Consider the following 27,945-nt stretch of genomic DNA (forward strand, 5'->3'; position numbering starts at 1 on the left):
TCTCGCGAGAGAAAAACGAGATGAGCTCTCTCTCCTGCGGGAAGTGTGATCCCAATATGGCGGCGGCCCACTGAGTGGCGAAGCGGCGGCAGCTGGGAACGGGAAAGGAAAATGGCGGCGAAGGAGCGCGGCGGCGGCTCAGACAACAACGCCGAGCCGCCGGGGGCAGAGAGCGACACGGCAGCGGACGCCGTGCTGCCTGGGTTCAAAGACGCCGACTCCTTCGTGAAGGTATAGGAGGTGAAAACTCGGGAAAAGGCAAAGTGGCTACGGGTGCCGCTTGGCTTGCGTGGAAAAGCAAAGCATGGCGGGATTTGTAGTCTCTTGGGTGACCCAGCAGCGTGGGGAAAGATATAGGAAAATGCATCTAATTTTGGGTTGCCGCTGTTTCTGCGAGTCATTGCAAAATATATAATAAGCCTTATTTATTTAGTCCTTTATTCGCCATATTCTGCCAAAGCAGCTTACAGGTGTTTTTTTTTAGTTATTTATTTCATGAAAGTTATGCACCGCTTCATGGTAAAAAAGCAAAAGCAAAAACCCATCGTCAAAGCGGTTTATAAAAGAAGTTTTTTTATAGTATTAATCCTCCAACATTCAGCTTTATTGGAAGACCATGAGTTCTAATGCTGAAAGGGAGAGAGAAACTATTCTATTTATCCCTGCTATTCATAATTTTACATACTCCTATCATGTTGCCTCTTACCTTTAAAGTAGAAAGCACCCCCCCCGAAGCACACCCCTTTTTATTGTAGCTGGTATTTAAGGGTCGTAGCTTAGTCGTCAAGCATCTGCCTTGCTTTAGTGGTGTAATAAATAGATAAAACTGTTCAGCAATGACCACTGCACTGTCCTTTCCCCCACGGTCCAGCATGCCCTTGGCACGGTGGTGTCAGCCACCAAGGCGTCTGGCGGCCTCCCTCAGCCCGGAGACGAATACGATTTCTACCGCAGTTTTCCTGGTTTCCAGACCTTCTGTGAAATGCAAGGGGATCGGTTGCTGCACTGGTGAGTCTTGCTGCTCTCTTGCAGGCTGGTTGTGATGCCAAGATTGACGTATTTTTTTTGAAGCTGGGGCACTTTGCACATTGCTTTTGCCCCGTGTGCCCAATATGTGAACCACCCTGTGATCCGTGGGTGTAGAGCGCTATACAAATTTAATTCATAATAATAATAATGAACTCCCCATCAGTCTTGTTTTGTCAGGAACTGGTTGGGTCTGGAAGAGGAGATCTGGGAAAGCTCAGGGTTGGACCAACAGGAAGAAGATCCCAAGGGCTGCCATTGTGGGTGAAGACCCTGAGCAATGGTGACACAGGCAGTGGGGGAGGGAGTTGTTCCCGCGCTGATGCCCTCCCCTAAGTGAGTGCTGCTTGTCCCTCCCAACAACCCCATCAGCTCCCCCCCCCCGGGGGGGGGAGGAGGTGGTTCCTGGGAATGAGTAAGTTCCCACACAGTTGGAGACCGAAGGTGGGTTAGGAGACGAGCCAAGGGAGAAGCAGCTGCTGGAGACACCACCACTGTGTCTCTTAGGTCTAGCAGGAGCCAGAAAAGGCAGCAGCAGGGACAGATCTTTCACCGCAGCTTTCTCAACCTGCCAGATGGCCTAAGGTAAGGGAGGGAGGAGCCCCAGGTCACTTCAGCTTAGCATTTCGGAGGCGAAAGGAAATTAGCATCAAGTAAAGCTGGATAGGGACGTGGGTGGCGCTGTGGGTTAAACCACAGAGCCTAGGACTTGCCGATCAGAAGGTCGGCGGTTCGAATGCCCGTGACAGGATCAGCTCCCGTTGCTCGGTCCCTGCTCCTGCTAACCTAGCAGTTCGAAAGCATGCCAAAGTGCAAGTAGATAAATAGGTACCGCTCCGGCGGGAAGGTAAACGCCGTTTCCGTGCGCTGCTCTGGTTCGCCAGAAGCGGCTTAGTCATGCTGGCCACATGACCCGGAAGCTGTACGCCGGCTCCCTCGGCCAGTAAAGCGAGATGAGCGCCGCAACCCTAGAGTCGGCCACGACTAGACCTAATGGTCACGGGTCCCTTTACCTTTACCTAAAGCTGGATAGGTGATTAGTATGACCTATGGAGCCAAGAGGGGCTGATGTACCAAAGTGCTTGTATCAATAGAGATCGTGGGACTAAGATTGCAGGTTCTGGTCACAGCTTGATTTCGGGGAGCCAAGACACGCTGCTAAGGATTGTGTGACACACTACAATACCCTGTTTTTTTCTCTTCCCAGCATGAGCAGAGTGATGCAGTACCATGGCTGCCGCAGCCACCTCCGGGACCGGAACAAGGTCACGGAACTGGAAGACAAGTTTGACCTGCTGGTCGATGCCAATGATGCCATCCTAGAAAGAGTGGTGAGCATCGTCGGGCCTTGTGCAGTGCTTCTCACTCCTAACACCCCACCCCTGAACACCTAGGGGTTGCCGCTCCATGAGAATCCCATGTTGGGTGTGCTAATAATCATCATCATCATCATCATCATCATCATAATAGTACCCCGCCCATCTGACTGGGTTGCCTCAGTCACTCTGGGCAGCTTTCAGCAAATATAAAGGCATAATAAGATATCATACATTTAAAAATTCCCTGAACAGGGCTGCTTTCAGATGTCTTCTAAAAGTCAGATCGTTGTTTATTTCCTTGACATCTGGTAGGAGGGTGTTCCACAGGGCAGGCATGACTACCGAGAAGGCCCTCTGCCTAGTTCTCTGTAACTTCACTTTCTAGAGTGAGGGAACCACCAGAAGGCCTTCAGAGGAGGACCTCAGTGTCCGGACTGAATGATGGGGGTGGAGACACTCCTTCAGGTATCCAGGGCCGAGGCAGTTTAGGGCTTTAAAGGTCAGCAACAAAACTTTGAATTGTGCTCAGGAACATGCTGGGAGCCAGTGTAGATACTTTAGGACCAGTGTTATATGGTCCTGGTGGCTGATCCCAGGCACCAGTCTTGTTGCTGCCTTCTGGATTAGTTGGAGTTTCCGAGTCACCTTCATAGGTAGCCCCAGGTCCTTCCCCCAAAATTGCATCCTCCACCTGCCACCCCTGGTCTCACACTGTGACCTGCAATTTCAGGGCATGCTATTGGATGAAGCAGCAGGTGTCAACAAGAACCAGCAGCCTATCCTCCCCTCGGGCTTGCAGCCTCCTAAGACCATTGTCTCCAGCTGGAACCGCAAGGTGAGAAGCGTCCATTCTTCCTTTGTCCTTTAAGGGGTTCTTTCTCTTTAAGCCAGGGGTGGGGAAACCTGTGGCCGTCCAGACGGTGTCAGACTACCATCAGCCCCCACCCCAACGGTCAGGTCTGAAGGGGGTTGTCTGATTTTTCTCTTCCAGCAGACTGGGGAAGCCAACAAGCGAACGAAGTCAGAAACCTTCCGCCTGCTGCACGCCAAGAACATCGTCCGCCCTCAGCTCAAGTTCCGTGAGAAGGTGGACAACTCCAACACCCCCTTCGTCCCAAAGCTCTTTGTCAAGCCCAACGCTCTGAAGCCACTGCCAGAAGGTAAGAGCATGGCATCTCCAAGGCAAGGCTGGGAGAGACTCCCTGCCTGAAACCTTGGAGAGCTGCTGTTGGTCAGTGTAGACCAGTGTTTCCCAACCTTGGGTCTCCAGCTGTTTTCGGACTACAGTTCCCATCATCCCGGACCACTGGTCTTTGCTAGCTAGGGATGATCGGAGTTGTAGTTAAAAAAAAAGCTAGATGCCCATTGTTGGGAAACACTGGTGTAGACAACACTGAGGAAGGTGGACAAAAGGTCCCTAGCAGCTTGCTATGTTCCTGTTCTCAGAGTGCAAAGGTTATTATTGCAGAGGGAAAGCAGCAGGCTGCCAGTTAAAAAATAAATAAATGCTAGAAAGTACAGTGGTGCCTCGCAAGATGAAAAGAATCCGTTCCGCAAGTCTCTTCGTCTTGCGGTTTTCTTTGTCTTGCGAAGCAAGCCCATTAGCGGATTAGCGCTATTAGCGGTTTAGCAGCTATTAGCGGCTATTAAAGGCTTAAGGGATTAGTGGATTAGCTGCTAAAAGGCTATTAGCGGCTTAGCGGGCTTAGTGGATCAGCTGATAAGCGGCTTAGCGATCAGCTGTTAAGCGGCTTAGCGATCAGCTGTTAAGCGGCTTAGCGGCTTGGGAAAGGGGGGGGGGAAACCCCGCAGGAACTCGCAAGGCTTTTTCGTCTTGCGAAGCAAGCCCATAGCAAATTCGTTTTGCGAAGCAACTCCAAAACGGAAAACCCTTTCGTCTAGCGGGTTTTCCGTCTTGCGAGGCATTCGTCTTGCGGGGCACCACTGTAGATCCATCACCTCTAACCCTTTTTTTCTCTCTGGACATCCAGTACTCTCAAAAACCAGGCGGGAACGGAAGGAACGCCCGGAGGATTTGGATGTGCCAGCTGCCTTGGCCGACTTCCTCTATCAGCAGAGGACCCAACAGACTGAGCAGGACATGTAAGAGAGCGATTGGTCAAGCAGGTCGGGGCCTTTCAGTTCCCCCGAGTTTGACAGGTGGCCGGGGCGGGGGAAGGCACCCACTTGTCAAAATGCCTGGCGGCACGACCAGCACAAAGCTTCGCAGGACCCAGGGATCAGCTTGATTGTGGAGGCTCGCACACCCTGTATTGGCCCAACCATGTCCTTCGTTGGCTACTAGCCAAGAAGGTTACATTCTCCCGCCTCTGTCCAAAGCAATATGCCTTTGAATGCCAGTTATTGGGAATCGCAGGTAAGGAGAGAACTGTTGTTGCGCTTAAGTCCTGCTCTTAAGCTTTGGGGCATCTGTCTGGCCACTGCAAGAACAGGAGGCTGGACTAGACAGGTCCCCTTTGCCCTGATCCAGTTTCGGGGCTCTTCCTGAGTTCTTACGTACCTGCCCCCACACCTGTGATGCCATGTTTGACGTCAGGTATACAGCAGGTGTGTGTGGTTTGTCCCTAAATGGCCTGGCAGGCCTAAATATCTCCCTAGGCAATTGATTCTGCATCTGGAGCTTGCTCAGAGCCCTCTAACTTTCCCTTCTCCTTCCTCCCATCATAAAAGGTTTGCTCACCCTTACCAGTACGAATTGGCACATTTTTCACCACCAGCCGAACTTCTTGAAAAGCCACAAGTTCAGGTAAGCTTGCTTGCTTGCTTGCTTGCTTGCTTGCTTTCTCAAATAATGCTTCTTTCTCAAATAATGTTTCATTAAGTAGATCACGCACAAAAGTTAAAGCCTTCTGGCTTCGTGCCTGCCGAGCTGTAATGCCTTGCTACACCTTGTGTAGCGGTTAAGAGCGGTAGACTCGTAATCTGGTGAACCGTGTTCGCCTCTCCACTCTTCCACATGCAGCTGCTGGGTGACCTTGGGCTAGTCACACTTCTCTGAAGTCTCTCAGCCCCAATCATCTCCCAGAGTATTTGTTGTGGGAGAGGAAGGGAAAGGAGACTGTTAGCCGCGTAGTGATAAAGCAGGATATCAAATACAAACTCTTCTCCCCTCCCAGATGTTCAGGCCCCTGGAGGAGACACCCTGCCACTTCATCTCCACCTTGGAAGAGCTGGTGGAATTGAACGAGAAGCTGGTGGGCTGCAAAGAGTTCGCCCTGGACTTGGAGGTATGAATTTGTCCTGGTTTTTTAGTTTTGTGTCCTGCAGCAAAACCTTTGCAATGGGCCGAGAAGATCCAGGTGTGAAGTGCTCATAGCTTGGATTCAGCTTGGATCTTCTGTTAACTCCACAATCTTTCAAATCATTAATTTAATTCACACTTCTGACAGAGTGCAACTGTGGTCCTATACGGGCCTAGAAAGCTGCTTTTTATACAAAACCAGATGATTGGGTCCATCTGGCTTGGTATTTTCTAAAATGACTGGCAGCTGCCATCCTGGCTTTCAGACAAGGAGTCTCTCCCAGCCCTACCTGGAGATGCTGCCGGGTAATTTATTTATTTCATTAAAAAAATTACACCACTGGATTGTAAAAAAAAACCAAACAAACAGTTTACAAAGGCAATAAAGCAATGACATAATCAGCAAAAGCAGTAAAAATAACTATTAAACATTCAAAAAATTAAAACCAGCCGTAAACTAAAAAACTGATTAAAACATACATCAACATTCTGCTGCCTGGGTAAAGGTAAAGGGACCCCTGACCGACTCTGGGGTTGCGGCGCTCATCTTGCTTTATTGGCTGAGGGAGCTGGCATACAGCTTCTGGGTCATGTGGCCAGCATGACTAAGCCACTTCTGGCGAGCCAGAGCAGCGCATGGAAACGCCGTTTACCTTCCCGTCGGATCGGTACCTCACGGTACCGCTCACCCTGTTGCGGGGATTCGAACAGCCGACCTTCTGATTGGCAAGTCCTAGGCTCTGTGGTTTAACCCACAGCACCACCCGCATCCCCATTTGTATAAGGTGCGCCACCCGCATCCCTGCATGCCTGGGTAGGCTTGTCTAAACAAAAAATGTTTTTAGCAGGCTCTGAAAATAGCTCCTCCAGTTACCCACCCAGGGAAGGCGAGCTGTTGCGTTTGCTGTGATTTGATGGACCCCTTTCCTTTCTTTCTCTCCCTCTCTCATGCTGCCCTCCACAGCACCATTCCTACCGGAGTTTCCTGGGCTTGACATGCCTTATGCAGATTTCCACCCGGACAGAAGATTTCATCATCGACACGTTGGAGCTGCGTAGTGACTTGTACATCTTGAACGAGACCTTCACAGACCCTGCAGTGGTCAAGGTGAAAAGCCTTTTTTTTCTTTTTACAAATGGCAGAAGGTTCAGGTTTGGGTTTGCCCTTCACCCCGCTCTTCCAGTCAAGCTTAAAACAACAAGCTGATGCAAATAAAATCTAGCAGGGTTGTCCAGGTGCTTCTTCTAAGGACAGATTCCTCAAGCTGAGGAACTGAGCCTGGAGGAGCAGCCGGACTCCTCTTGGTTCCTCAAGTCACCTGGCCAGGCTGGACCGATCAGTTGCAGTGCCCTTTTAGGCCATTTGCATTAACTGCTCTGTAGAGCAGCAGACACCAAGCCAGTAAGCATAAGGATGGGCAGGCTGTGGCCCTCCAGATGTTCTGGGGCTCCCAGCTCCTATCTGGCATCTTCTCTTGTGTCCAGGGACAACAGTAATTGTAGAAACGGGGGGGGGGGGGGGACCTATTTGCATTAACGGCTCTGTAGAGCAGCAGACACTAAGCCCGTAAGCCTAAGGATGGGCAGGTTGTGGCCCTCCAGATGTTCTGGGGCTCCCAGCTCCTATCTGGCATCTTGTGTCCAGGGATAACAGTAATTGTAGAAACACGGGGGGGGGGGACCCTTGCAAAAAGCTGCGAACTGCCCCAGGGGTGCAGAAATTCAAGTGCTTAGACCAGAGTTTCCTAAACTCCCAATTGTTTTTTGACTACAGTCTCCATCATCCCTGACTACTGGTCCTGCTAGCTAGTGATGGTGGGAGGCTTTTCCCCCCAGTTGTTATTTATACTTTTCAAGTTCATACATTTCATTAGTTTTACAATCAATTTAACATTTCAAAGTTTGACTTCCTTCCCCCTCTTTCTGCGGTTCCTTACATTTATTTTTTCATATCTTCTGCATATCTAAATTAACTTAGTTTGCTTATTTATTCATTTTCTTTACATATATACTCTTATAAAACTGCAGGTTTTTACAATAATCCTGCCAATGTTTTTATCTGTTTGCAATTTGTCTGTAAGTATTCAATGAACCATTTCCATTCTTTCTATAAAAAGATTGTTATCTTGATTTCTTATTCTTCCGGTAAGTTTCGCCATTTCTGCATATTCCATAAGCCTTTGTATCCATTCTTCCTTTGCTGGTACTTCTGCTTCTTTCCACTTTTGAGTGAGTAGCATTCTTGCTGCTGTAAATAAATAAATTTCTATACAGTTTAGTTCTGTCCCTATAATTCCCAAAAGAAAAGCTTCTTGTTTTGTTTTGTTTTTTTACAAAAGTTATTTTGAACATCCTTTTCAATTCATTATATATCATTTCCCAGTAAGCTTAAACCAGGCATAGGCAAACTCGGCCCTCCAGATACTTTGGGACTACAACTCCTATCATCCCTAGCTAACAGGACCAGTGGTCAGGGATGATGGGAGTTGTAGTTCCAAAACGTCTGGAGGGCCAAGTTTGCCTATGCCTGGCTTAACCTTACTACAAGACCACCAGGGATGATGAGCGTTGTAGTCCAAAAACACCCGAAGACCCAAGTTTCGGAAACCCTGGCCTAGGCAGTGCCAACCTGGAGTGACCAGAAGGATACATATACGGGTGGGTGGGAAGACAGGGAACCTTCTTGACATTTCCCACACTATTTATGGCTCTGGTGCTTCGCAGGTCCTGCATGGGGCCGACTCGGACGTGGAGTGGCTCCAGCGAGACTTCGGCCTCTATTTGGTGAACGTCTTCGACACCCACCAGGCGGCTCGGCTCCTCAATCTCGGCCGGCACTCCCTGGACCACTTGCTCAAGCTCTACTGCAAGGTGGATGCCAACAAACAGTACCAGCTGGCGGACTGGAGGATACGGTATGGAGGGGTGTGGGTAGATTTGGGGTGTTCCAATCCCATCTTGAGGTTATACCAATGTGAGTCTGTGCAACAAGCTTCCATCCACCCTGGTCTCCCAGAACCAGAAGAGGCATGAAGAGGGAGGGGCAACGATAGGCACGCAGGCGCAGTCTTTGATTGCTTGGGAAAAACCCTAGAGAGGAGAAGACATAGATGGTTGTAGGGAGGTGGGGACCTTTAGTATTGGCAAGTGATCCATTAGGGACGCGGGTGGCACTGTGGGTAAAAGCCTCAGCACCTAAGGCTTGCCGATCGAAAGGTCGGCGGTTCGAATCCCCGCGGTGGGGTGCGCTCCCATTGCTCGGTCCCAGTGCCTGCCAACCTAGCAGTTCGAAAGCACCCCCGAGTGCAAGTAGATAAATAGGGACCGCTTACTAGCGGGAAGGTAAACAGCGTTTCCGTGTGCTGCGCTGGCTCGCCAGATGCGGCTTTGTCATGCTGGCCATGTGACCCGGAAGTGTCTCCGGACAGCGCTGGCCCCCGGCCTCTTGAGTGAGATGGGCGCACAACCCTAGAGTCTGTCAAGACTGGCCCGTACGGGCAGGGGTACCTTTACCTTTACCTTTAGGGAAGACCTGCCAGGGATGAGCTGCTGTCCTCATTAGGCCCGATCCCCCACCAAGTTTGTGCAGATCCTGTTCTTTTATTATTACCGTATTTTTTGCTCTATAAGACGCACCAGACCACAAGACGCACCTAGTTTTTGGAGGAGGAAAACAAGAAAAAATATTCTGAATCTCAGAAGCCAGAACAGCAAGAGGGATCGCTGCACAGTGAAAGCAGCAATCCCTCTTGCTGTTCTGGCTTCTGGGATAGCCGCGCAGCCTGCATTCACTCCATAAGACGCACACACATTTCCCCTTACTTTTTAGGAGAGAAAAAGTGAGTCTTATAGAGCAAAAAATACGGTATTTTATTTATGCTTTTGAAATCCATACACTTCATTGGTTTTACAATCAATTTAACATTTCAAAATTTGACTTCCTTTCCCCTCTTTCTGTGGTTCCTTAAATTTATTTTTTAACGCCTTCTGCATATCCAAGTTCTTTTAACTTGCTCATTTAATTATCTACTGTAAATATACACTCTTTTAAAACTTCAGGTTATTACTCTAATCCTGCTAATGTTTTTATGTGTTTACGATATATCTGTAAATATTCAATAAACCATTTCCATTATTTTATAAAAAAAGCTTCACCTTTTCTGCACATTCCATAAGCTTTTGTATCTATTCTTCCTTTACTGTGACTTCTGCTTCTTTCCACTTTGAGGCATGTAGCATTCTTGCTGCTGTAGTAGCATACATAAATAAATTTCTCTACAATTTAGCTAGTTCTGTCCCTATAATTCCTAAAAGAAAAGCTGCTGGGGTTTTTTTAAATAAAAGTTGTTTTGAGCATCCTTTTCAATTCGTTATATATCATTTCCCAAGGAAAGGAAATGTGCGGGTCCCGTTCTTGCTAATAAAGAGTTAACTCCGCTTCGTGTGATTTACTGCTGGCTCCCTCCTGACCACCACACCCGAGATTCCCCGTAATCCATGTTTCTCTGTCTCTCCTCTAGACCCCTCCCAGAGGAGATGCTCAATTACGCCCGCGACGACACGCATTACTTGCTGTACATCTACGACCGGGTCAGGGAGGAGCTTTGGGAGAAAGCCAACGGGCAGCCTACTCAGCTCCAAGTGGTGTGGCAGCGGAGCAAGGACATCTGCTTGAAGGTGAGCTCCCTGTGTTGGGCAGAGGCATGCAAGGGAAGGAGGAATGCACACACACACACACACACACACACACACACACACCCTCCATCCCCAGTTAGGAAAATGCAGCACACTAGACAAGAGTTTCAAAAAGCATGGGGAAAATGCAGAGAATCCCGTATTTTTCGCCCTATAGGACACACTTTCCCCCCTCCAAAAATGAAGGGGAAATGTGTGTGCGTCATATGGGGCGAATGCAGGCTTTTGCTGAAGCCTGGAGACCGAGAGGGGGGCTTCCCAGGCTTGTGGATAGCAGCCTGCATCCCGAAGCTTGGGGTGCACTGAGCAGCGTGCCCCGGGCTTCGGGCAGATATCCGCAAGCCTGGGGAGACCGCGGGAGTTCCCGCCGGGCTCCCAAGGCTTGCAGATAGCAGCCTGTTCTGGGGGCTGGGGTCAGGGGAAGCTCGGGCTTCCCCTACCCCAGCCCCGCGCCTGGGGGCGGGGGGATAAACATTTTTTTCTTTATTTCCCCCTCTCCAAAACTAGGTGTGCCCTATGGGCCAGTGCGCCCTATGGGGCGAAAAATACGGTACTTCACAAAACAGTGCCCTAAAATACATACCTGGACTTGTTTTGATTATTGTCTGCAGGAGACTTTGTGGATATTTAAGTTATAATTAGAAAAATCTTAATCATTATTCGTAAAGGAAACCATTTATAAGAAGTAAATAAGGAGGACAGATACAGGACAAAGGAAGCCTTTCATTTGGTTGTTTGGATTGTTGTATGTTATGCTCATTGTATGTTATGTTCACGTTTAATGAGGGTGGATTTGTGTATTGGGGGGTTGGGGGGTTTATGTTATGTTGTAAATAAAATTCCAATAAAAAAAGGAAAGAGAAAAGAAAATGCAGCATGGAAGGCTTTGAGCAGGTGCTGGGAACTAGAGTTTAGCACAGTGGCAGCCAACCTGTTGCCCTCCCAGCCATCGCTGGAATCCCACCCGCGCCAGGCAGCTGGGGGTCAGGGATTCCCCCTGCCAGCAGCAGCACACAAGTCCTTACAGGTCGCTCATGCCTCTTCCACCTGCCTCTTCTCCCTTAGAAATACGTCAAGCCCATCTTCACCGAAGACTCGTACCTGGAGCTCTACCGGAAGCAGAAGAAGCACCTCAACAGCCAGCAGCTGGCGGCCTTCCGGCTCCTCTTTGCCTGGAGGGACAAGATAGGGCGGCAGGAAGATGAGAGCACGGGGTGAGCTCTTTTACAGGGGACTGCCGGAGTGGGCTATAGGATCCAGTGTGGTGTAGTGGTTAGAGTGTCGGACTAGGACCTGGGAGAGACGCGGGTTTGGGTCCCCACTTGGTCCTGGAGCTCTCACTGACCCAGTCACTTCCTTGCTCAATCCAGCCTATCTCGCAGGGCCATCGTTGGTATTAAATGAGTGGCGAGCTGTCCACTTGGCCTCCTTGGGGGAGAAATGTGGGGTATAAAAGGGGAGCTGTTCGAATCAGGAGGCAACAGAGCCCTTGCTCGGCAAAGGAATCCTTTCAAAGCTGCCTGTACCACTGAGCCTCTTGAACTTGCCAATTGTTAGGTCGGCAGTTTGAATCTGTGCTATGGAGTGAGCTCCCGTTGCTCTGTCCCAGCTCCTGCCAACCTAGTAGTTCGAAAGCACGCCAGTGCAAGTAGATAAATAGGGACTGCTGTGGCAGGAAGGCAAATGGCGTTTCCATGTGCTCTGGTTTCCATCACGGTGTCCCATTGTGCCAGGAGTGGTTTAGTCCTGCTGGCCACATGACCCAGAAAGCTGTTTGTGGACAAACACTGGCTCCCTCGGCCTGAAAGTGAGATGAGCGCTGCAACCTCATACTCACCTTTGACTGGACTTAACCGTCCAGGGGTCCTTTACCTTTTACCTTTACCAGCAGTGGAAAACTGGATCTGGCCAGGGGGGCAGATCATTATTTCACCCACCCACCCACCTCTTCCTCCACAGGCCACGCTTGACAGGTGGGCAGAGTCATAGTAGGAATTGAGGTTTCTATCTGTTCCCTACAGGCTTGTTTCCCTTCCTCTTCCTCTCTAAAGGGGGAAGGAGAAAGAGAGTTAAAGCTAGTAATATATTTGGCAGGTCTCTTTACAAGACTGGTCTCAATGTGTAGCGAAAGTAGTGGCATTTAACATTTAGTTAGTCATTGATTCATTGGAGGTTTTCCAACAGGTTGGATGGCCATCTACCTGTGATTCTCTAGCTGTGATGCTAGCATTGACCTTTGGGGTAGAAATCTACGATTCAACCATTCATTTCTCCCCTTTTCCCCTCAGGTATGTGCTGCCGAACCACATGCTGCTCAAGATAGCGGAGGAGCTGCCCAAGTGAGTATGCCTTTTGCTTTGCAAGTGGAACAACAGGCGTTTATTTGCAGCAGCAGCAATGAATGTGCTGCCAACACTTGAGAAAAAATATACATCATGGCCACGAACAGAATAAACTCCCCAAAGCCAAATGACATCCCCATTAAACAAATGCACGGAACACATCGCTAATCAGTAGATAGTATTTGAAACATTAGCTCTTTGGGGAAAAGCATGGGGTGAACAGGTGAATTTTGAACCCGGGTGCCCAAATAGTAATTTTCCTTTCCCCCAAAGTGGCAGGTTTTCCATGAGAAAATTTTATCAGAAGCTAGGGGGGAAAATGCTCCTCCTATCGGAATTCTTTCTGCTTTCCTTCTTCATCCTCTCCCAACCTTTACATCTCTGTTGGGGATAGGCATTGCAGACACCCATGCGGCTTTTCTTCCTTCTTCTCCTGTGATTGGTCTGTGGCTCCATCATTCTTCTTTGCCCCACCCACATTCCTTTAAGGACCAGCTCTGGGACAGGAAGCGGCTAAGATCATCCTGGTCCTATAGCATCTCAGGGTCAACACCCTGTTGCTGCTGCTGTAGTTGTTACATTGCAGGGGGTTGGACCTGATAACCCTTTTTGTCCCTTCCAGATCCACCATGCTATGATTTTCACCGGCTAGTGTTTTTTATCTTTTTTAAAAATGTCCTTCTCCTTTTGTTGATTTGCAGGGAGCCCCAGGGCATCATCGCCTGCTGCAACCCAGTTCCTCCCCTTGTTCGCCAGCAGATCAACGAAATGCACCTCTTCATCCAGCAGGCCAGAGAGATGCCACTGTTGAAGGTATGGGGGGGGGGGGACAGTTTTAAGTACAGGACAGCTGTGTTTCAAAGCAACTGAACAGGTTCAATCCCTGGCATCTATATGGAGTTGGAAGAAGAAGAATTCTATTATTTATACCCCACCCATCTGACTACGTTTCTCCAGCCATTCTGGGCAACTTACAGCACATAAAAAATTGTAAAACATTAGACATTAAAAATTTCCCAATACAGGGTTGCTTTCAGATGTATTCTAAAAGTCAGATAGTTGTTTATTTCCTTGACATCTGATGGGAGGGCTGGTGCCACCACCAAGAAGGCCCTCTGCCTGGTTCCGTGTGACCACTTCTCGCAGTGAGGGAACTGCCAGAAGGCCCTCAGAGCTGGACCTCAGCGTCCAGGCTGAACGATGGGGGTGTAGATGCGCCTTCAGGAGAGACTCCTGTCTCTGAATTCTTGGAGAGCTGCTGCCAGTCAGTATAGACAATACTGAGGCAGGTGACTTAATAGAAGGAAGCTTCCTATGTTCCTGGATTCATACTAACTCTCTTCCCTAAAATCACCCTGCTCTTATGCCAAGTTAGTACCACTTACGCAATAAGAATAAAATTATTCACTGTCAGCCTTCTAGCATATGTTTTCTTGAGCAGTTAGAATTTTTATGAGCATTCCTTGACTGCTGATATTATTGCTGTTAAGCCAGTGACTGTGAAGTTGGGAAGTAGACTTGGAGGTGTCAGGATTGGGTGTGTGTGTGTGTGCGCGTGTGTGTGCGCGTGTGTGTGCGCTTGTGTGTGTGTGTGTGCAAGAGTTCTTTAATGTGATCTTAATTTTATCCTTATAATCATTTCTCCTTGCCCCCTCTTAGTCTGAAATTGCAGTTGGAGTGAAAAAGAGAGGACCTCTTCGAAACACAGAGGTAAGCTTTTTTCTGATGCCAATCTTGCATTTGTTTTACCTTTTCATGTATCAAATTTACATACCACTTGACTGGAGTGAGATGTCTAAGCGGCTTATAGGGAAATATTAAAACTATCAATAGAAAAACAGCTTGAAATAATTTAACCTGAAGTGTAAGAGATTGAGACACATTGATGTGTGTGTATTTGGATAGGCTTGCCTAAACAAAAATGTTTTAAGCAGGGGACTAAAGAGAGTGCAGCAACAGCTCCTGCCTGGTGTCAATAGGCAGGGAGTTCCAAAGTTCAGATTCAGCCACACTAAAAGGTCAGATAATAATAATAATAATAATAATAATAATAATAATATATTTATACCCTGCCCATTTGGTCACTCTGGGCAGCTTCCAACAGAATATTAAAATACAATAACCTATTAAACATTAAAACCTTCCCTAAACAGGGCTGCCTTCAGATGTCTTCTAAAAGTCTGGTATTTGTTTTTCTCTTTGACATCTGGTGGGAGGGCGTTCCACAGGGCAGGTGCCACTACCGAGAAGGCCCTCTGCCTGGTTCCCTGTAACTTGGCTTCTCGCAGTGAGGGAACCGCCAGAAGGCCCTCAGAGCTGGACCTCAGTGTCTGGGTAGAATGATAGGGGTGGAGACGCTCCTTCAGGTATACTGGACTGAGACCGTTTAGGGCTTTAAAGGTCAGCACCAACACTTAGTTTCTTCCAACTAAGGAACAAGCATTATGTGACATCCGCAGATCAATGCAGCCAGGTGGGCACATTGGGGGTACGGCGATCCTGCAAGTACTGCTTGCAAGAGGTTAAAGGCTTTATCTGCCAACAGTAAGTAGATAAATAAAAAGTTTAAGGGTTCTGCGTGTTGTAGCTTTGCATGCAGAAGGTTCAATCTCCAGCTAGGTCTGAGAGTTTCTGCCAGTCAGGGTAGGTAAACCTGAGGGAGAGGGGCCAATGGTTTGACCTGATATCAAGCAGTTCCCTATGTGACCAGCCCTTCCTTCAGAATCACGAGGGCTAGGATATCTTTAATTTCCTTTGGCAGAAGCCGGAGAATCATTTGTTTGGACCTCACGACAGCTCGCACGTGCCTCAAGACGAGAAGCCTAACCACATGGATCCAGGTGGGTCTGGAAAGAGGGGTGAAAGAGGGGACCCCCACCCCTGGGTTTTATTTTTTCCCCAAAATTTTTTTTATTGGTTTTAACAATATTATAAACAAACAAACACATAAGACAAACAAGCATAAATCATAGCCTTATTGAAAATTACACTTAATAACTTTGTTAAGTGACTTCCTCGCTTCCCCTTGGTTAACTTTCATTGCATATCCTTTTAACGGTTTTCTAAATCACAATTCTTACAAAATTTAACTTAAACATTAACATTAACATCCTTAAATCTTCACATTATGAAATTAAACATATTAATTCATCACTTAACATAAATAAAATCCTAAGTCAATTAAGTATCTGCAAGCTGTTTTCAGTTAATTTAACTTAACATATTTAACTAAATAATCATTAAATTTAATCCACTCTTCCTGATACTCCTCCTCCTTCTGGTCGCGGACTCTTCTGGTTAGGTCAGCTAGCTCTGAAAAATCCATCATCTTCATCTGCCATTCTTCTATCGTTAGTAATTCTTGGGTTTTCCACTTTTTAGCTAACAATATACGAGCAGCAGTTGTGGGTTAAAACCCCTGGGTTCTAAGCGCACAAACCCCTGTAACTGGTTCACTTTGTTGGCAGGCTCCCACGATTCTGTGGGGGAAGCCATGACAGTTTAAAGCGGTCTAGCACAGCCTTAAATGTATAGTGCAGATGGGCCCTATTTAACTGTGTGGGTCTACGAGTCTGTCAACCTAAGTTGCCTCAGGGGGAGTGTTAAAAAGTAAGGAAAGGAGAACCATGAGCCCATCACAAAATTCGTTTGAGGATTAAAATGTAATAAGTAAACGTTAGTCTTTGTTTAAAAAAAGGTTTATTTATACTTTTCAAGTTTATACATTTCATTAGTTTTACAATCAATTTAACATTTCAAAGTTTGACTTCCTTCCCCCTCTTTCTGCGGTTTCTTACATTTTTTAAAAAAATATCTTCTGCCTATCCAAATTAACTTAATTTACTCATTTATTCATCTTCTTTAAATATATACTCTTATGAAACTGCAGGTTATTACAGTAATCCTGCCAATGTTTTTGTCTGTTTGCAATTTAACTGTAAGTATTCAATGAACCGTTTCCATTCTTTTTATAAAAAGATTGTTATCTTGATTTCTTACTCTTCCGATAAGTTTTGCCATTTCTGCATATTCCATAAGTTTTTGTATCCATTCTTCCTTTGCTGGGACTTCTGCTTCTTTCCAGTTTGGGGCAAGTAGCACTCTTGCTGCTGCTGCTGTAGTAGTAGCATTCATAAATAAATTTCATAAATAAGTTATATGGCTTTAGTAGAAATGTTATAAGGATTTAAGTATAAATAGATTAATAGAATATTATAGGTAAAATAAGGTTAGAATGTGTTAAGATAATTATAGGACAGAAAACAGAGGAAGATGGAAAGGAGTTGCTGAAATAATTGATAGAAGTGGAATACAAAAAGGGAGGTGTGAGGAGGTCGGTGAAATAAGTGAATGAAAGATAAGATATTGAAACTGTTTGAGTGTTTTAAATTGTTTTTGTTTGGTTTTGTTAGTTTAATGTGTTAGTGTTATGTAGTGTTTCTGTGTTGTATTGTATTGCTCTTTTTTGTTTTTGTTTTGTTTTATAGTGTTTAAATTGTTCAAAAAGTAATAAATATTATTTCATAAATAAATTTCTATGCAGTTTAAAGTAAATGGTAGTCTTAATTCCTTGGGCTTTTGTTTCCTTCCCCCTCCTCTTGTCATTCAGCACCTGGGCTGAGCCGGGAGCACGCGCGCCTCTTTTCAGAAGCAGAGGAGGAGACGGAAAGGTCGGACGAGTCGCCAAGTCTGTCCTGCCTCCTGCTGAGAGCCAGCATTGACATCTTTAATGTAGGTTAGGTTTCTGAGAACAGGGCAGGGGACCAAATGAGCTAGAACAGGGGTAGGGAACAGTATTCAGCTGTTGGCCCACAATCCTGGTCTTTCCCCCAGCCACTTGGGAGCCCGGGGGCACAATCCCTGTCTCTTCCCTCCCCTGCCCCACTGAATGGGGCATGATCCTTGTCTCTGCCCGTGTTTGACACCTAGCTTGGGATGCCCACCTATCAGTCACCTGACCTCACAACAGATTAAAAAGCAAGTACAGTCGTACCTTGGCTGTCGAACGGAATCCGTTCCGGAAGTCCGTTCCACTTCCAAAACATTCAGAAACCAAGGCGCGGCTTCCGATTGGCTGCAGGAGCTTCCTGCACGCGACCGGAAGCCGCAGAAGCCACGTCAGACATTCGGCTTCCAAAGAATGCCCACAAACCGAAACACTCACTTCCAGGTTTGCGGCATTCGGGAGTCAAAACGTTCGAGTTGCAAGGCAAGGTGTTCAGGATCCAAGGTACAACTGTACTAAAGTCTCTAGGTTACAGTGGAACCTTGGTTCTCGAACGGCTTAGTTGACAAATCGGCTCCCAAACGCTGAAAACCCAGAAGTAAGTGTTCCGTTTTCCGAACGTTTTTCGGAAGCTGAACATCGGACTTGACTTTCACTTGAGTGCAGGAAGCTCCTGCAGCCAATCGGAAGCTGCGCCTTGGTTTTTGAACAGTTTCAGGAGTCGAACAGACTTCCGGAACGGATTAAGTTTGAGAACCAAGGTTCCACTGTATTTATTAATTAAAGCAACAGTGGATCAAAATGCTATAAACAACCAGCCAAACCAGAAGTACAATTCAGCATCTGTTTGCTTCTACGTACTGTTCTTTTAAAGCAAACGGGAGGGCGGGAAACCTCTTGATATTTAAAATACAATCTTAACCCATTCAGGAGATTTCCAGGCAGGCCTCTGCAGTTCTGTACTTAGTCCCACTAATCCATATTTCTGCCTTCCCAAAGGAGACGGAAGCAAGTGAGGAAGAGGACGAGAGTTTGACAGTCACCCAACGGAAAGCCCGCCAGATCATGGAATCCTTCGAAAACCCATTCCGAATGGTAAAAAGTCCTTGTTTTCCTACCCAGTGGTTTGGCTTGTATGTAACACAAGGTTTGCCTAACAACTGTGAGATAACCGCAGATGATCAAACAAACCACAACTCATTTATTCCAAAGTCTGTTCTGTCTTCCAGCTTCTTGTTCCTTGTGCCTTTGTGTTTTGGGGTGCAGTGGCCAAACAAACCGTGGTTGATAAAGGGTACTGGGTTCACACATAATGCCAAACTGGGTTCACACATAATGCCAAGACAAGCCAAGGTTGGTGAAGACAGCAACAAACCATGTCTTCAGATCATGGTTTGCTAACATTCAAACAAGCCATTGGGCAGGGTTTGCATCACGCTAAACCCTGGGTTAGTAAACCATAGCTTAGCACTAAACCATAGCTTAGCACTATGTGTGAACCTAGCCAGTGTTAATAAGCAAATGACAACTCCCATCATCTGTATCCTAGTGGCTGTGCATATTTTAATCATAACATTTTCCTGCCATCCTGCTTGTAGGGAGAAGGAAAACATTTCCAAGTTGTAATTTTTTTTTTTTTTTAAAAAGCAAACCCAGAGATTTTTCATGTTGCCTTTCTTTCTCTCTTTTTGTCTTGGCAATGTGACTATATACCGTACTTTTCGCTCTATAAGGCGCACCAGACCACAAGACGCACCTAGTTTTTGGAGGAGAAAAACAAGAAAAAAATATATTCTGAATCTCAGAAGCCAGAACAGCAAGAGGGATCGCTGTGCAGCGAAAACAGCAATCCCTCTTGCTGTTCTGGCTTCTGGGATAGCTGCGCAGCCTGCATTCACTCCATAAGACGCACACACATTTCCCCTTACTTTTTAGGAGGGAAAAAGTGAGTCTTATAGAGCAAAAAATACGGTATATGTAAACGGATATATTGCTTGTTAATGCAGCATCTGAATTGCACAAACTCCACTGCTGGGAAGCTGTTGCTTCTAGGGGGCTTTGTGAGTCTCCCCACTCCTTGGGAGTTGCAAAATTCACACTGCTGCACAAATCCTGTTGGGAAGTGAAGTGGCCCCTTGGAATTCTGATTTCTTTCAATTAACAAGCGGTGCACCCCACTTTTAATCCAGGATTGGTTCCCCCAAACAGCTTACAATTGCAAGTGGGCCCTGGTGAGTCAAGATCAGAAGTGGGGAATCTGGCCAGGGCAGCAGGCAGGTTGTGGCCCTCCAGACCTCTCTGTGTGGCCCTCTGGCCCCTCCCCAAGCCACACCCCTTCACTGTTCCTGCTCCAAACACTCCTTGAATTCTTTTGGCTGGCTGGAATATGTCTTTGAACTCTGAGTATGTCTTTGAATTCTTGCTTGTCTGGACAGAGGATAAAGAGGGCTGTATGTGTGAGAGGGACGCGGGTGGCGCTGTGGGTAAAAGCCTCAGCGCCTAGGGCTTGCCGATCGAAAGGTCGGCGGTTCGAATCCCCGCGGCGGGGTGCGCTCCCCTCGTTCGGTCCCAGCGCCTGCCAACCTAGCAGTTTGAAAGCACTCCCGGGTGCAAGTAGATAAAGAGGGACCGCTTACTAGCGGGAAGGTAAACGGCGTTTCCGTGTGCAGCTCTGGCTCGCCAGAGCAGCGATGTCACGCTGGCCACGTGACCCGGAAGTGTCTCCGGACAGTGCTGGCCCCCGGCCTCTTGAGTGAGATGGGCGCACAACCCTAGAGTCTGTCAAGACTGGCCCGTACGGGCCTTTACCTTTATGTGTGAGAGAGGCAGGTGGAGAGAGACAGAGAAGAAATTAGCTAGTTAGGCAAAGGCAAAACATTAATTGCTCTGCTTGCTTTTGCCACGTGGCCCTCGGAAGGTTACTCGGAAGGGAAATGTGATCCTCGGGCTGAAGAGGGTTCCCCAGCCCTAATCTAGATATTAGGGGATATCTAAAAACCTACGGGACCGCCTCTCCTGGTATGCTCCACGGAGGACCTTAAAGTCCATAAATAGCAACGCCCTAGAGGTCCCGGGCCCTAAGAAAGTTAGATTAGCCTCTTGGAGCGACGGGAGGAGACAAATAAATCAAGCGATGAACCACCATTACGAGACTGGTACGTGTGGAGCGAAAAAAGAGGGGGGGTGGAGGAAAAAACTTTTTATTTTCTTTGCTATGTGAGTATTTATAAACCTCCACCCCAGAGAGATGAATCGTTGCCTTTTACTAATCACAAGCAAGAATTTAAGAGCTGTGTGGAGTGAATTATTGATTGAAGAGAGGACTGGTAAATATTGGAGAGCGGAGGAAAAATTCGATGACGCAGTTTTTAATGGCGTCTTGCTAAGACAGGCTTGTCGAAGAAAGGCGAGGGGAGGAGGACCAGGGTCATTGGAATGTGAATGATGGATTGAAATGTGATAACCTGGCAGAGCCCCTTTGTGATATACGTGGCAAGCTTGGGGAAATTAATAGGACAGGCCGAGGATAAATTTTTGAAGAAGGGGAGGAATGGCGGCTGTCGTTATGAGATACGACTTTTGGAGTGTGCAAAACCCACGCAGATGTTGTTTGTTTCTAAACTGCTTGTGAAGACTATCAGAGATCGCAAAGAAATGAATATATGATAACAACAAGAAGATGAAGAAAGTAATAAAGAGACTATCTGGACAGATCTGGATAGAACTGTTTGACAAAAGCAGGAACAGAAGTGATGCTTTGATCCTCGTTCGGAGCTTGATGTATGGGTACCCCCAACAAAATTTAAAAATTTGGCTGTATAATTTGGAATTATGATTTGGAAATAATGTGATTGGATTGGCCTGTTAATAAAAATTATGTTTTTTTAAAAAAAAGAAAGTTAGATTAGCCTCAACCAGAGCCAGGGCCTTCTCAACACTGGCTCAGGCCTGGTGGAACGCAGGGCCCAGCGGGATCTGATTTCTTTCCACAGGGCCTGTAAGACAGAGTTGTTCCACCTGGCCTTTGGCTTAGAATCAGTTTGATTTCCTCCCCCTCTTTCTTTTTCCTTTCTACTCCTGTGAAGAGGCTGCATCCTAATGTTTTAATGTATTTTAATCTTGTTTTTTAAATTGTATTTTAATCAACTTGTTTTTATTATTGGTTGTTAGCTGCCCTGAGCCCGGTCTTGGCTGAGGAGGGCAGGGCATAAATAAATTTTATTGTTATTATTATTATTCCCATGGTTGTGTTTTTCCTTCCCTCCAGTATTTGCCAGCGGACCAGAACCCCGCTCATATCTCCCAGTTGGCAAAGTTTGACCCATCATCAAAAATCTACGAGGTAAGAACGGTTATTTCACAAAACTGCCCCCTGCTCTGGTTATAAGCCGGAGTCGTCCACACTGGCTGCCATTGGCCTTTGGGCTGTGGTCCCCTCCAATGCTACCGCCTGATCCAGTTAACTGGAGAACAACAGGAGCGTGGGTGGCAATCTGCCTCACACCACGTTTGACCATTGTTTCATCTAGCTCAGGCAGCGGGTCCCCAGAGTTTGAAATGGGTCCGTCTCCCTACCGTACCTGAATCTGCCAGGGATCAAACCTGAAACCCCCTGAACACAATGCAGGTTCCTCAACCACTGTGCTACTGCCCACACCCTCCCTATAGAGATTGGGCTGGCTGGGCCACATGCACCAGAATATGGTGTAACATTGGCAGAGTTGCAATTTTTGTGTGTGTGTGTGTGTGTTTCCTCCTCCCAGATCAGTAATCGGTGGAAGCTCCTAAGCCAGGCCCAGCTTCAAGCAGGGACAAAGAAAGAATCTGCTAAGAAGAAGACCCAGCAGACAGGTGTGAGGCTGGCCTGTTTGTTTTTGTTTTGTTTTGATTATATTTTTATTAAAGATTTCTTAGTTTACAAAAAAATACATGCATCATCTCTTTTTTTTCAAGTTGCATTTTCTACAGATCAAAGGTCTTTTTTTAAAAATAGCTTTAATGAAATTTGCCAATATCTACACTACCGACATGGGCTGCCTCACGTCCCAATTTTCCGGGACATTTCAGCTATTACGAGGGCTGAATACTGGCTACATCCGGGAAATCCTGGACGTATGGCAACCCTAGGCTTGGGTTTCCTGGAATCTCAAAGCTCTGATTGACCACAATGCATTGCTAGTTGTGTGCCAGCATGGCAGTCCTTGTGCTAACTTTGCCCTTTCCATCCTTCCCCCACCAGCGGCTCATGAAGTCCCCAAGAAGGAAAACAAAGGCAAAGCAGAAAACGCAGTCTCTGTCCGCCAGCTGGTTGCGGTAAGTGGGGTTCCTCGACCCAGCAAACATTTGCAGATCTAAGGCCCATCTTTTAGCCCGTGGGTAGGCAAACTAAGGCCCAGGGGCCAGATCTGGCCCATGTGTCTCCACCTCCATCGTTCTGCCCGGACACTGAGGTCCAGCTCTGAGGGCCTTCTGGTGGTTCCCTCACTGCGAGAGGCCAAGTTACAGGGAACCAGGCAGAGGGCCTTCTCGGTGGTGGCGCCCGCCCTGTGGAACGCCCTCCCATCAGATGTCAAAGCAATAAACAACTACCTGACATTCAGAAGACATCTGAAGGCAGCCCTGTTCAGGGAAGTTTTTAATATGTGACATTTTAGTGTATTTTTCATCTTTGTTGGAAGCCGCCCAGAGTGGCTGGGGAAACCCAGCCAGATGGGCGGGGTACAAATAATAAATTATTATTATTATTATTATTATTATTATTATTATTATTATTATTAATCCGACCCATGGACTGTCCTGGAATCAGTGTGTTTTTACACGAGTAGAATGTGTCCTTTTATTTAAAATGCATCTCTGGGTTATTTGTGGTGCATAGGAATTTGTTCATTCCCCCTCCCCCAATATAGTCCGGCCCCCCACAAGGTCTGAGGGACAGTGGACCGGCCCCCTGCTGGAAAAGTTTGCTGACCTCTGTTTTAGCCCAAACATGCATTTGGGGACCCACCCCCAGCCACACTCATCTGTAAAAATAATATCCCATTTTTTAAAAACCTCAGTGTCGACTTGCATGTAAAATATTATAGCTGAGGACCAGTGATCTAGATCTAGATTTTTGGGGCCCTGCCTCCTTGGCTCCATAAACTCATCCACAGTGCATCCTACCCTATAAAAAGCATAATTCAGAATAGTGGTTATCTATGGCCATACTACCCTGAACACACCCAGTCTTGTCTGATCTCAGAAGCTAAGCAGGATCAGGCTGGGTTAGTACTTGGATGGGAGACAGCTCAGGAATACTGGGTGCCGTAGCCTTAAAAGTATGGATTTAGCATGGCTTTTGGCTAGTACAATAAGTTTACTGGTGATGATGAACAACCCACCAAGGCAGACAATAATCCAAGGAAGTTTAAAACAGCAACACTTAATTTTACACTCATTCAAAATCCCATTAAAACTATTTACATTCTTTACATGGAGGTCAACCTGTAGAATTTCTAGGAACATGCATGTTTGTTTTGTGTTTATTTACTCCATCTTCTTTGCCACGTTTCCCCCAAGGGAGGCTGTAGGTTACTGGTTCGCTAACTTTTTTCTCTGGGACACACTTTCAGAATAACAAATTGTTCATTCAGTAATGTATTTCTTTATTGATAAACAAAAATAATCACAACTGGGATTGTCAGTATCATTGATGCTCTTGCTCTAATTTTTGAAAAGATATCTATCCATATTCTGCAATTTTTTTTAAAAAAAATTGATACTATACTATACTATACAGTGGTACCCCGCAAGACGAATGCCTCGGAAGACAAAAAACTCGCAAGACGAAAGAGTTTTTCGTTTTCTGAGGTGCTTCGCAAGACGGATTTCCCTAAGGGCTTGCTTCGCTAGACGAAACGGTCCTGCCTCTCCTGTCATGGCGACGCGCACTGCACGCACGCTCGCTTCCCCGCTCCTCCGGCTCCCTCCCACCTTCCCGCTGACGGTTGGTGCCTCGCACCGCTGCCCACCCCCCTCGCGCGCTCCCCTCAGAGAGCCGTTGCCGCCAGCGCCTCTCTCTCCCCGGAGTCAGGCTCCTGAGCCCCGCCGCCCTCCAGCAGCCGCGTCGCATGGTGGCCACAACGCACGGGTGAGTCTGAGGTACCGGCTGCGGCAGCTGTCCTGCTTCTCCCCTCCCTTCCCCGCCATTGTCAGTATTTAAATGCAGTGGTGGTTCGCAAGACGAAAAAACTCGTACAACGAAAAAACTCGCGAAACAAATTAGTTTCGTCTTGCGAGGCACCACTGTACTATAGTATACTATAGTATAATATTATACATGTTTAAATGTTTCCTTGATTGCCCTTGGACCTTCCCAACTCTCTTGCCATCTTCTCCTGCCAAACCCTTTGAGAACCACTGCTCTAGGTGGTGTACATGATTCTCCTCCTCCTCCCCATTTTATCCTCAAAACAACCCTGCTTAAGTAGGTTAGGCTGAGAGATGGCGACTGGCCCAAGGTCGCACCCAGTGAGCTTCAAACCCTGATCTCCCAGGTCATATAATCCAACAGTCTAATAAATGTTAAACTACAATACAGATCAAAGCAGCGGCCGGATTACTGCCTGGGTTCCCTTTGGGTCACATATAACCCCTGCTCTAAAGCAGCAGCACTGGCTTCCAGTTTGTTTCCGGGCTCAGTTCAAAGGGCTCATGCTAGCGTTGATAGCCCTAAATAACCCAGGCCTTGAATACCTGAAAGGCCGTCTCCTTCCCTACAGACCCTCTCGGGTGCTGAGATCAAATGAGGAGGCCCCTTGGTAGTTTCCCTGACCTTGGGGGTGCCAGGGGTTAGCCTGAATGAGGGCATTCTCTGTGGGAGTACAGGCACAGCCCCACCTGGAAAAAATGTCAGGGTTAGACCTGGGACCTCCTGCATGCAAAGCAGATGTTCCTCTGCTGAGCTGCAGCCCTTCCCTGCCCTCTTCTTCCAGGCTATGTTTTGAAACTCCTTCCTCCCTCCCTCCTTTGGTTTTACAGCAGGAACAAGCAGGCCACAAGCGGGAGAGAGTGGAAAGCGATCCGGGTACCGAGACCCCCAGGGCCGAGAAGAAGAAGCCCAAAGCTTCCCCACAGCCGGAAGAGCCAGAGGCCACTCCAAAGCCCTTCACCCCCTTTGATTACAGCAAATCCGACCTCCAAGTGTTTGCCGGTGAGGATCCTGTCGGCCCCCATGAGCTCAGCAGGCTGGACTCAGGATCCACTAGGGCTCTCCTTATGTAATAGCCATGTGTGGGGAAGGTGCCTAACTCAGTGGTCCCAGGTTAGATCCCCAATGGACTCTCCAGCTACAGCTGGGAGAGATGGAAATGCCAGAGGGCTGCTGCCAGTCAGTGTAGACAGTACTGAGCTGGATGGACCAACGGTCTGTGTATAGCAGCTTCCTAACCTTTTTATCACCAACATTATTATTTATTTTATTGCTATTACTACTGCCGTTTAGTTTTGTTTACGCCCTCTGCTTTGTTTCGACGCCAAGGCAAAATAAGATGCTGCCTAGTTCCTTTTTTTTTTTTAAGGGACGCAGGTGGCGCTGTGTGTTAAACCACAGAGCCTCGGACTTGCTGATCAGAAGGTCGGCGGTTCGAATCCCCGCGACGGGGTGAGCTCCCGTTGCTCGGTCCCTGCTCCTGCCAACCTAGCAGTTCGAAAGCACGTCAAAGTGCAAGTAGATACATAGGTACCGCTCCGGCGGGAAGGCAAACGGCGTTTCCGTGTGCTGCTCTGGCTCGCCAGAAGCAGCTTAGTCATGCTGGCCACATGACCCGGAAGCTGTACGCCGGCTCCCTTGGCCAATAAAGCGAGATGAGCGCCGCAACCCCAGAGTCGGCCACAACTGGACCTAATGATCAGGGGTCCCTTTACCTTTACCTAGTTCCTTTTTTAGAAGTCTTGGCTGTTTGAATTCTTCCACTGCATGTTTGTTTTACAGCCGGTGCTTTTTATTCATGCCTAAACTTTGCTGGTCTTGATGGCTCTTGAAATGATCTATTCTCTGCAAGAGCAATCTCCCTTGCTAAGATTTGCCTTCTGCCCCCATCTTTCTCCCTCTCTCTCTCTCTCTCTCTCTCTCTCTCTCTCTCTCAGGAAGCAGCAGGCCTAAACCCTCAACACAGTTTGATCCCTCCAAGCAAGCTGGCAAGGTAAGGTTGTTTTCTGCACACAGGAATTTTGATAAATCTCTTGAGGCAGGTGAGTCCATGAAAGCTAGTAGCAGAGGATGGCTCAGTTCTTCCTCCATGGTCAATAACGCTTTTGAATATCAGCTGCTGGAAAACACAGGAGGGGAAGAGTGCTCAGGTCCTGGTTCTGGGCTGCCCTTTGGGGCATCGTGAGAACAGGATGCTCGACTAGATGGGCCAGTGGGGTAGTGGTTAGAAGCTGGACTAGGACCTGGGAGACTAGCTTTCAAATCCCCACTTCACTATAAAGCTCACTGGGTGACCTTGGGCCAAGAACCGCTGCTTTGACACCTTCTCTCCGCCTTTTTCTCTCTCAAAAATAAAAACCAAACATAGAAGTTTCCCGGAGCCGGCAAAGTCCAGCAACCAGCCGGAACGAAAAGCATGTCCTACATGGCTGGGAAATCCAACAGGTATGTCCGGACAGTTGTTTGCTAGAACATTCGAGCCGCCTTGCAAATATGACTTTAAAGCTTTCTAGTCCTCAACGTTGTTTGTTCAGGGGACAGGACACTTTTTTCCAAGTACGTTCTGCATCAAGAGAGCAACTAAGCTTCAGCTGATGCTTGGAACGTCCCCGGCTCAACTTTATTCCGAAATAAGAATTTATAATGTAATTCTCTTTGCAGGGGCTTCAGGCATAACTGGCCAAAAAGATAGTACGACTCCTGGAAGCTTTTGGAAGAAGCCGTGGAATGCAGAGTTGGAATGGCTTTTAAACAAAAGGGGATGCTGTTTGCCACTGCCGTTTTTTGTACGGATACCTGCTGTTGCTCTTTTTAAAAAAATAAAAAAGATATATATTAATCTGCTTTTCTTTCCCCACAAATGATGGAGGAAAGGGAGCATCTTAATAGATTCGAGCGGCTGTTTGTTTGTTTCTTCTTCCCCTCTCCTTCATTCGTTTAGGAAAAGCCACATCCCACTTCATGCAGCCCCAAGAGGCTCTCAAAGCATCTTTATAGAAGATCCTCACGATTTAATATTGCACATTTGAGTCTGGTAGAGCCAGAATTCACAGCTCACCTGATCGTCATCCAGCCGCTTCCCGCCGCTTAAGGAGAAATGATCCTTGTTCCATCTAGCTCAGTACTGTCTGCACTGACAGGCAGCAGCTCTGCAGGATACCAGTGTGGATCTCAGCTGCCTTAACTTGAGCTGACCACTGGTCCATCTAGCACAGTATTGCCTATTATTGTTATAATATTATTATCTCACCTTTTCCCCAGGCCCAGACTCAAGGCAGTTTACACAGATAAAGCAGAGCTAGCTAAAAAAACAGAAAAGACCATTGTCAAAATGTAATTAAGCACTAATAGAATTAAAATTATGTAAAGGATCCTTTGAAAACACA

The 27,945-nt window shown here is 47.2% G+C and overlaps 1 protein-coding gene and 1 long non-coding RNA gene across 3 annotated transcripts; one reads left to right on the forward strand and one right to left on the reverse strand.

Annotated features, from left to right (window-relative positions):
• EXOSC10 (exosome component 10) lies at positions 1-27,454 on the forward strand. 2 transcript variants are annotated; one of them, XM_083453835.1, is made up of 25 exons: positions 1-231; positions 872-1,008; positions 2,234-2,357; positions 3,076-3,180; positions 3,337-3,505; positions 4,337-4,448; positions 5,037-5,112; positions 5,483-5,593; positions 6,572-6,715; positions 8,332-8,522; positions 10,128-10,284; positions 11,368-11,516; positions 12,591-12,641; positions 13,346-13,457; positions 14,304-14,354; positions 15,406-15,484; positions 17,254-17,375; positions 18,370-18,465; positions 21,638-21,712; positions 22,134-22,221; positions 22,610-22,683; positions 25,390-25,561; positions 26,497-26,552; positions 26,928-27,004; positions 27,221-27,454. In XM_083453835.1, exons 1-25 carry the CDS (start codon positions 112-114, stop codon positions 27,249-27,251), a joined length of 2,679 nt encoding a protein of 892 aa, XP_083309961.1. In that variant the 5' UTR covers positions 1-111; the 3' UTR covers positions 27,252-27,454. The 2 variants fall into 2 exon arrangements, with proteins under 2 accessions (XP_083309961.1, XP_083309962.1); XM_083453836.1 differs by having other exon boundaries at positions 3,340-3,505.
• Positions 19,349-21,330, reverse strand: LOC310683991. Its single transcript, XR_014514630.1, has 3 exons — positions 21,280-21,330; positions 20,179-20,466; positions 19,349-19,818 (listed from the first exon to the last, which is right to left on the reverse strand). It is a non-coding gene; the product is annotated as an uncharacterized lncRNA (long non-coding RNA).
• Positions 27,455-27,945: the final 491 nt, after the last annotated feature.

Source organism: Podarcis tiliguerta (genome assembly GCF_965153285.1).
Source record: "Podarcis tiliguerta genome assembly, chromosome: 8".
NCBI classification, from domain to species: domain Eukaryota; kingdom Metazoa; phylum Chordata; class Lepidosauria; order Squamata; family Lacertidae; genus Podarcis; species Podarcis tiliguerta.